The 10,353-nt window shown below is 42.2% G+C and overlaps 1 protein-coding gene across 1 annotated transcript in view; it reads left to right on the forward strand.

Annotated features, from left to right (window-relative positions):
- wdr11 (WD repeat domain 11) overlaps positions 1-10,353 on the forward strand; it is a 62,335-nt gene that overhangs the window by 48,517 nt on the left and 3,465 nt on the right. The window contains exons 21-28 of the mRNA XM_026189428.2: positions 156-218; positions 536-601; positions 2,947-3,136; positions 5,798-5,893; positions 6,448-6,613; positions 6,884-6,981; positions 9,521-9,666; positions 10,137-10,216. Of these exons, the coding sequence (XP_026045213.2) occupies positions 156-218; positions 536-601; positions 2,947-3,136; positions 5,798-5,893; positions 6,448-6,613; positions 6,884-6,981; positions 9,521-9,666; positions 10,137-10,216 (905 nt within the window). The remainder of the gene's footprint in view (positions 1-155; positions 219-535; positions 602-2,946; positions 3,137-5,797; positions 5,894-6,447; positions 6,614-6,883; positions 6,982-9,520; positions 9,667-10,136; positions 10,217-10,353) is intronic.

Raw genomic sequence — 10,353 nt, forward strand, 5'->3', positions numbered from 1 at the left:
CCATCCTCAGCTTAAATGTTAGAATAGACTTCGCTTGACACCGCAGATCGACTTCTCTTAAAAAGTGTTCAGATTTCCATTTAATATCAGGTCAGGTTCTATTTAAGGTAGATGTTAAAGGAGCCGTTTGACTTGCTTTGATCCTTCTGTTTCAGAGACTACAGTGAGAAAGATGAGATAAAAGGCCTAATCCAGGAGCAGCTCAACTCATTATCAAAGTGAGTTACTGCACTGTTGCTTTGTCCTCTAATGCCAAGTTCGTGTGATAACTCGATATTAATGTAATGGCACAGACACTAACAACCAAATAACAGTGCATGTATGTGATTCCAGTTTGTGTTCATGTAGGGTTGTTTTACAGTTAGAAACTGTAAGTCCTTCCTTAGTGCTTAGACAGCGGGCCCAGAGAGCATGTAGTCTGTGGGTTGACAGATAAGACGAAACTCCTGGAACAGCCACACTGGGCCTGCTGTGTTAGAGAAGTGTAATTGGCCCTGGCTGTGTTTTGATTGTCTGTCTCTGATTGGCCCCCCAGTGATATGAAGAGTGTGCTACAGGACCCAGAGCTCAGTCTTCTGCAGCGCTGCCTCCTCGTCTCACGGTGAGTTCGAGCTCTGTGTGAAGTTGCCAGTGTTTGTCTCTGCGCAGATTGTACCGTGTTCGTGAGCGTTCGCTAGTACCCTGGGGCGGTTATTTTGTTAACATTCAGACAGTGTATCTATGTCAAAGACTCATAAAAGCCTTGGTTACAGAGTTCCAACAGAAGTATCAGAGTATAAGGGACAAGAAAAAAAGTTGTCTAATATAGAGAATAATACTAACTTAATGATATTCTCTAATAAAAATAATAATTCTGACTTTACATGAGTTGCACAGTGAATATTTGCCCTCATTGTGCAAGAAAAGCACCTTGGGCTTTTTTGGGGTGGATTTAATATTTTTTCATATCTATGTTCACATTTTTTGTATGACAGACTAAACATTCTCAGGATGGAGGATACCAATCTTAAAAGATATTGCAGCCATCTTTTAGAGAGCTTATTTCAGCTACTCGGTGATGAAGAGGGCGACTTTCTATCTTTAAAATAACACACAGGAGTTCCTTTCATTTTTTTCATAATTTTAAAATTACAGTACAATCTGGGCAGCTACCAGTACCGTTTCTGTAATTTTACATATTTATCATGTAGTTTTAGTGATCGTGCCCACTTAAGATCAGAGAGTGGCCCATGATGATACATTTGACCAGATCATAGCTTGTGTCTTCTTTCTAAACTCCTGCGTGACTTTTTGGTGGTATGCTTTGCATTGTTAGCATGCTAGAATATTCTTCTCCTGCCCAGTTTCTGCAGATGAAAAGTGATCTCATCAGCCAGTATTGTTCTCCATAATCTCCACAGTCATACATGGTGCCTCCTATAATTATCACCTCCCCGGTTCCTTCTGCACTCTTGAAGAGCCGTATTCTCTCACCTTGGTGCATCACTCTCAGGACTATGCATTCTCGGTTCACAGAGGTTTTTGCAGTGCTATTTGTGCTCTTGCCTCTTCATCTAATCTAACAAACTTGTCTTGGTCTCGTCTGACCAAATAACGCTCAGTATTCCGGCTTATCTTCATGGTTTCTAGAAAAGTCAAATAAATGCAGTCAGTTGCTAGAGAAACGTGAATTTCCATTGTGCCTAGTCTGAAACTCTTGTTTTTCAGCTCTAGATTGCGCAAGTAGCCATCTGTCATTTTAGCCAGGCGGCCACTGCAGCTCTGTATCTCGTTCAATACCTTCTGATTACTGCTGTAACTTTCTTTCAACTGATTTTTTTGGCCCGTCTCCCCATCATCCTGTGTCCTTTTCCATCTTTTTTTTTTATAATCTCACAATCAAATTTCATTTTCCCTGGCTTTTTCTTTTCCTCATGGAGCCATGCTGCAGAGTCAATTGTCAGTCTGGTTTCAGTGATCACAGGTTTTCTAACTTGACTGTCAGTGATGTATTGGCTTGTGCTACATTGAGTTTTTACCTTTTGCAGGAAGGTTTTTGTTTCCTTTCTCCTCCAAAAGCTGTTTTTTAAGAAAGTTTTTGCTTTTTTGTTGCTTTGAATAGTAGAGGAAATACTGTACTCGTCAACAGAGAAATGAGGCTGCTATTGAGAGCTTTGCTATTACACAAGGCTGGGCTCATTTTTCTACTATATTGTAAAGTGATGTTTTAGCAGGGATTTCTAGTTATTTGTGGAGGAAAATAATTATAAACATGTAACTACTTAATTTAGAACAAATTGGAAAGATGAGCCAGAAGGTGTAAAATTATCAAGCAAAGCAAATTATTTTGTTTTTGAAACATTTAAATTAACTGCCAAAGAGCATATACTTGCTGTAACTGTAAAGTGTAGTTCTGAAGCACCACAAAAAAAGTATGAGACTTGTGCTTGTGTCAGCAACTCTCATCTCATCTCTGCTTCAGCCTTCATTTCCCTCGAGCATCTGACAAATCTAGAGCAGCCAGTATGAAAAGAAAGGCAATATCATATCATCCCACCCCTGTTTGCATCCTGTTATTAATGCCATGATTTACCAGGAAAGTCTAAAAGATCATTTTTGTTCCTTGAACACCCTGGCTGCACTCTCAGTGAGAGCTCACGATTATGTCTCTACATCTGGCTGTCTCAAGTTTCCATGCCATTGTTAATGTCATAAGGTAACCTAGCAACAGCTATGTGTCTGTGCCGATATGTTAAAGGAGGCTGAGGAAAGTAAAGCAGGAGGAGGAGGAGGAGAGCTCACTTACAGACAAAGCGTAGGCTGGATGATGGAGGAACTGTGGTCATTAATGAGCAAACGAGTAGGGAAACCAGGTGCCATGATGATTCAGGCTGCAGAATCTGACTGGTCCAGAGACAAACACTGAACTCAGGTGATGCGTTTTTGTTCTTCTGTGGCAAACTGCAGGCTGTTCGGGGACGAGTCAGACCTTCACTTCTGGACGGTGGCATCCCACTACATCCAGTCATTTGCACAGGCTCGTCAGCTAACTGTGTCCGCCGCAGAGGGTCAGGCCCAAAGCGAAGGAGTCCAACCGTCACCTCAGAGCCACCTGGACATCTGCCACGATGTCTTGTGTGAAACCTCTTATTTCCAGGTCAGTATAATAAGAGAAAATGGAGAAAGTGTTTACCTGTGTTTGGTGCTGTCTCTTTGGTGAGCAGAGAAAGTAAAGACAGATAAGTTTCAGCCAACATTGGAAAAAAAAAAATCCCCCCAGGAGTCATCCCAAAGACAGTCGATGTCCTCAAGCCAGACTATGCACAAACAAACACAGACGGCCTGTCCCTTATCGTCCACGGTGTCAATATCACCTCGGTCAAACAGTGCATTCTGTTACTAATGACGCTGTGGATCTACTCTCGCCCACATTTTTAAGCCTTTAAGGTCAACTCCATGCCTTCCTCTCCTCTGAGTGATTCAAGCCCTTATTGATGCCCTCTTAAAAATGTCTAATTTGTTTGTGCAGTCTGATTGCGTAGCATCCTGCTGAAGACATTCTTGCATCAGCATCCAAGGTCTTTATAAATATGACTCTTCTCTTTTCATCTTCAGTTAACAGACTAGTTAGACGTGTTTCAGCACACTGAGCAACATTTTTCAAATGTCTCCATCGTTTTCCTATTTTGTATCTGTGAACTGACTTAATTTCTAGATGGATTTTTGGATTTTTTTTTTTTGGCTGCTGTACCGTTTTTTTTCCCCCCCACTGTGCCAACCTCCGTGTACCCGAGAAAGTAAAATGAGGAAAAAACCTTTTCCATTTTTGATAAAAGACGATTTAGCCAGTTGAAAACAGTGCCCCAGACCTTTCAGTTCAAGGTTTTAAGTAGCAACAAGCAAATGTACTGTCTAATTTCACTCAGTATAGTTCCAATTAAAAAGTCTTAACATCTTTTTCTAATGGATTATGCACCATTCCGTTTTTGTGAAAGTTGTGCTGCTTGCTAATGAGGGGCCATGCAGTGATCACAAAGTTAGGACTTTCAAAGAGCTACCAAGACAGTGTGCAGCAGCATTTGGCTCCTGTTGTCATAAAACGACTTCAGTGGCAGCAGCCTGCATGTAATTACTAATATCCCGGACTCCAGTACAGAGCACACAGCTCTGAAGTTACTAAACTCATTTGGTATCTCCGCAAGGAAGTATACCCACAGCTATGAATTGCAGAAGAATTCATCAAAATAAAGCGAAGCCAAAAAAAGAAGCCTCTGTTGTAGATGTAGACGCAATAAATGTGTGCACGTAGCCATTCTTATAAAGAAATCTCCTATGCTGCTATCTCTCCCGAAAATTGATGACTCAGTCTTTTGTCCATCAGCTGCTGTTTTTCTTTTTCTTGCCTATCTTTTGCTCATTGAACAGAGTGCAGTCAGTACATACAATCACACAATCTCGATGCCTGCAGTGAGTATAGCAGATTGAGCCCACGCGAAACCAACCTGAAGAATTTCTTTTAACATGCCTGTTGAGACATGCATGGGACGCCCTGCCCTCCTTAAAGAATATATCAGATCCAACGCCACCTTCACTGAACCCCCAGGGTAGTGAAGACCTGAACGTCTATCCTTCCCCCAGGGAGACAATTTTTGACTGAGTCGGGGAAGCCACGGAGACATTTTCACCAACACATCAGTGATTTTTCTCCATGTCCTCCAGCTCCCTTTGTGTCAGTACAGTCAGTATTACACATCATTATGGGGATATAGCATCACGCCCCAAGACTCCCACAGAGCTGACATGGCCTTGAAACAGCAGCTGCAGTGATGACAGCTGCATCATTTTCCCACTGACAGGACTGTTTGAGTGACTTTCTGAGCCATAGAGTGTAGGTAAAAATAAAAAAAAGTCACAAAGTCATGTTTGGCGAACCTAAGATGGCATGCTGTATCTCTTCCACAGAGATGACCCTTAAAGTCCCCAAGAAGTGACCACATACTGATGGATGCGTCCACACAAGGCAGTTAGAAAGACATCATTTTGTGGAAACCTTTTGTTTCTATCACTGCGTGATCAGTGAACAAAGAACTAGTCTTGTTTACTTCCCACATACAGTTAGCATGATGCATTAACTGGACGTGGGAAGCTGGCGTCTGGTGAAGACTGCTCATTCAGCCTTTGTTCCACAGATGGAAGAGGTGTCACCGTCCACTCAAAGACATGAAGAAGGCAGCTCTAAACTTCTCCATACATTACATGGTGGAGGTGCACATGAGAATAAAAATGTCAGACTTTGAGCAGGCTTTAACCTGCCTCATCCCGGTACAAAGTCGGCGTGATCTCACCCATGTGAGAAAGGAGCAGGTCAAGTTGAATTCACAGTAGTGGGCGAGTGGATGGTGCGTTGTGTTTCCTGTGTGGTCTTGTCCAGGAGCACCTTAACCTAAACCAAACAGAGTATTTCTTCCACTGACTTCATCTTTGAAGTGAAGTATCTGACAGGGAAAAAATGAGATCTCCTGTCACCAAGAATTGGGAAACAGAGACTTAATAATGAAATACAGTACAGGGAGCACTGACACCCAAGAAACTTGTGAAGTTTTTAAAGACATTATAATTATACTCTCCATCTCTGGTATATGTATTCATGTAATCCATCACTTTCTCCCTATATTAATGCATGCGTACTAACTCATATCCTCTCTGTCTCTCTCTGACACAAAGTTTAATGGATTTCTGGAAGCACTTGTTACACAAAGCAAAAACTTATTCCTACTACTCCTTAAGTTGTTGCTCCTTGTGTTTTTCTTTTTAACAGAAGTTCCAGCTGGATCGAGTTCACCTGCAGGAAGTAAAGCGCTCCAGTTATGAACACACTAAGAAATGCGCTGACCAGCTCCTCCTTCTGGGTCAGGTAAGTATGACACCACCGCACCGCCTACACAGTTAAAGTGCATCTGCATGGAGACTATAGCTGTGAGTTGTCATGTGGCATAACTGGTAGACTATGCACCACACTTTCCATTGCAAACCACACAAATCTACACCTCCTTAGCTGTGCATACATGCAAGCTAAAATGTCATAGTCATAAATAGTTCATATCGCAGTGAAGAAAATCAGCGCTGCTCCTGTCCTCCCTAGCTTCACAGCCTGCGGGGACTGACATCACCTCTTTCACCTCTCAATGTCACCACTCTCCTTCTAATCACAAGCTGCAATCAGCCGGCTGTTTGCTGGAGGTGCAGTTATCCAGCAGGCAGACAGGCAGAGGCCGGTCGGTGCTGACCCCAGCACGAGCTCCAGCCTTCATCTACACCAGATGAAAAGCATGATAATAAACATAATTTCCCCTCGCAGCTCTGTCTTGTTCAGCTCGTGCACAGTGGTTACCTATCAGAGCCACTAATGCCTTGTTTCTCTCTGCTGCCACGGTAATTACGCTCTCATCTCTTTGTTGTTGCTCTCAGACGGACCGGGCGGTGCAATTACTGTTGGAGACGAGCGCAGACAACCCCAGCTACTACTGTGATTCACTCAAGGCCTGCCTAGTGACCACCATCACCTCTTCAGGCCCCTCGCAGTCAACAATCAAGCTAGTGGCCACCAATATGATAGCTAATGGCAAGCTTGCAGGTAGTGTTCCTCTATATCTGATACCAGAAAGAACATTTTTATTTGTATAGCATACACCTGGGATCTTTTTATTTTTAATTTAAATTGGAAAGATTTATATTGGAATCAATCAATAAATCAAATAATGCTTATCTTATCAATTTGGCTAATAGCAGCATTGTGTAATGAAACCATTCTGCTGCTTTCAGGGCCAAGTTGGCCACCTTTGGTACTGATAGCTATGATGTCTCACACGTGTGTATGACTTGTCAATCTTCTGCTGTTTATCAGAGGGAGTTCAGCTGTTGTGTTTGATTGACAAGGCAGCAGATGCTTGCCGCTACTTGCAGACCTACGGGGAGTGGAACCGAGCCGCATGGCTGGCTAAGGTAACTCAGCATGACGGGATCCATCAGCAGGATGAAGATCAGATACTGAGTAATGTTTGGATAGTGTAAATCTGTGGGCATGTGAGTTGTGGATGTGTGACGCTTATGGCGCCACGATTTATTCTCTGAAGTTTGTTTTCCTGTTAGCTGTTGCACATCAGGGAACTCTCGTAGTGGTCACATATTTATGCTCCCCTAGACTTTTATACAAACATAGACTGTGTGCACAGTTATTAGGCAAACATTTTGACCTTATCGTTGTTTTTATGCATATTTTCCAGCTATAAGCTTTATAAACTTGAATGACTTATTGGATTGAAGCATATCAGGTGATGTGTGTAATGAAGGAGGGTCTGATCTAAGGAGATCAGCAATCTATATCAGCTTCTTTTCCTCGTGCAAAATGGGCACAAAAAGATATTTAACTGACTTTGAAGGGCAAAACTTATTTTTAAAATAATCTTTCAAGGAGATGCAGAAATTGTTACAATATTAGGGCATGATGACAGAACTAAACTTATTGTTGTAAATAGTCAACACGCAGACAAGATACGTGTTGAGGGGAAAAAAGAGTCAAATTAACTGCCAAAGATTTGAGAAGACTCAGACATAAAGCTGTTAGGAATCCCTTATTCTGCAGCGCTGCCATATTCTAGAAGGCAGCCTACCTGCAGTGCAAGGTGTTCAGTGCTCAGAGACACAGCCACAGGCTGAACCCGACCACCAATGAACAAGACACATAAATTAATACCTCAGTACTGTGCCAGAAAATATCTAAAGATCAGATGGAAGGGACTGTTGTCAGGCCACACAGACGGGCCTTTGGATGGATCGGTAACCGGCTCTAGGCAAGGCAAGTTTATTTATATAGCACAATTCAACAACAAAGTGCTTTACAGAGACATTAAAAAAACAAAGACAATGAAAAGCATGATTTAAGTTTGATTAAAATTTGAAATTTGAAATTTAAGCTTAAAAGTGTGGATTTGGTGCTTTATTCAAATGCAGCTGAGAACAGGTGAGTCTTCAACCTGGATTTAAATAAGCTGAGTGTTTCAGCTGGTCTGAGGCTTTCTGGGAGTTTGTTCCAGATATATGGAGCATAAAAGCTGAATGCAGCTTCTCCGTGTCTGGTTCTGACTCTGGGAACTGATAAAATACCGGATCCAGATGACCTGAGGGATCTGGAAGGTTGATACTGGGTCAGGAGGTCACTGATGTATTTTGGTCCTAAACCATTCAGAGCTTTATAGACCAGCATCAGAACTTTAAAGTCTATCCTCTGACGGACAGGCAGCCAGTGTAAAGACCTCAGAGCTGGACTGATGTGGTCCACTTTTTTGGTCTTAGTGAGGACTCGAGCAGCAGAGTTCTGAATGAGCTGTAGTTGTCTGACTGATTTTTTTTAAAGATGCTGTTACAGTAATCAAGCCTGCTAAAGATGAATGCATGGACTAGTTTTTCCAGGTCCTGTTGAGACATCAGATCTTTTATCCTTGAAATATTCTTGAGGTGATAGTAAGCTGATTTTGTTATTGTCTTAATGTGTTTTTCTAAGTTTAGGGCTGCATCCATCACTACACCCAAATTTCTCGCCTGGTTTGTGGTTTTTAGGTGTATAGATTGAAGTTCTCTGGTGACCTGTAATCGTTTTCCTTTGGCACCAAAGACTATTATCTCAGTTTTGTTTTTGTTTAGCTGGAGAAAATTGTGGCACAACCAGTCATTAATTTCCTCAGTGCATTTACCAAGAGCCTGTACAGGGCCACGGTCTCCTGGTGACATTGTGATATATATTTGTGTGTCATCTGCATAGCTATGATAGTTTATTTTGTTGTTCTTTATAATCTGTGCCAGTGGGAGCATGTAAATGTTAAACAGAAGGGGTCCCAAGATGGAACCTTGGGGAACTCCACATGTGATACTTGTCTGCTCAGATGTGAAGTTACCTATTGATACAAAGTATTTCCTGTTTTCTAAGTATGTTTTGAACCAGTTTAGTACAGTTCCTGAAAAACCTGCCCAGTTTTCCCGTCGTTTGAGTAATATGTTGTGGTCAACTGTATCAAATGCTGCACTGAGATCCAGCAAAACTAAGACTGACATTTTTCCACTGTCTGTATTCAGACATATGTCATTAAATACTCTAAACTCCACTTTGAAGCAGACATCAGGTGGGGCTGGAGGTAGGGTACTGATATGAGCTGGTATTATTAAAGATGAGCTAATGTATCGTTTTGGGTTGAAGATAGCCTCAAACTCAACTCCCAAACAGACTGCTAGTTTTTAGAAGACACTTTCTTGAAGCAGCATACAGGAAAAGGTCTGCGTCTTTTCAGAAGATCCTGATTTTTATACAGGACAATTCTCACATATATCATCAACATTTTGGATTTACCAAGAGTGCTGTAGTTGTTCACTACTAAAATTTATATTTTGTTGACTAATAATTGTGCACGCAGTGTGTTTTAGCAGAAGAGTGACAAACCTCCAACTAAGAACAATAATTCATGCCTTTGCGTATCGCGTTTGCTTCCAGGTGCGTCTGAACCCAGCAGAGAGCGCAGATGTGCTGAAGCGCTGGGCAGAACACCTCTGCTCCCCACAGGTCAACCATAAATCCAAAGCCATTCTGGTGCTGCTTTCACTGGGCTGCTTTTACAAAGTAGGAGAGATGCTCCACAGGTAGGAACAAGCTATAGATTCAGAAATGGGAAGATAAGACTCTTGTAATTATCCCCTGTAATAAAATACATGGATGTATAAATATATTAGCTCACTTTTTCTTCTCGAAAATGAGATTCCCTTTCTTGCACTAAAGTTTTTTGTTCTAAGACGTTGCACTTTCACAGTCCTTTTCGTCCTGATTACACTGAAGGACAAACCACAGTGTAGGGTGTGGGCTGTACCTGTGTCTCTTACCTCAGCATCGATCTCCTCTGAGAATACCGGTCCCCCCTCCTTAACAGCTCATGCTCCGAGATGCTTCTGGCAGCAAAAAGCTCTCAGAGAGAATTAGAGAGACATGAGGACGACAAGGTTGATGTATTCTGTAGGAACACAGGCATCAAGGCAGGGACGATGCTGGTTTCTGATGGTCCCTCTCACCTCCTTCTCTCTGTATCTTTCTTTTCTTCCTTCCATCTCCCGGACAGCATGAGACACTTTGATCGTGCCGCCCTCTTCATCGAAGCCTGTCTGAAGTATGGGGTGATGGAGGCCAACGACTCGTCCAATATCCTTTTTGAAAACCCATTATTGTTACACGTTACAAGTATGCACCTGATAGTAGGCAGCTTCACAGTGAAGGTCAATTTAGATGCTCTGCAGAGCACATCAAGCTCTATTTCACACTTTCCCATTAGCCAGTAA

This window comes from Astatotilapia calliptera, chromosome 13, assembly GCF_964374335.1.
Source record: "Astatotilapia calliptera chromosome 13, fAstCal68.1, whole genome shotgun sequence".
Lineage (NCBI taxonomy): Eukaryota > Metazoa > Chordata > Actinopteri > Cichliformes > Cichlidae > Astatotilapia > Astatotilapia calliptera.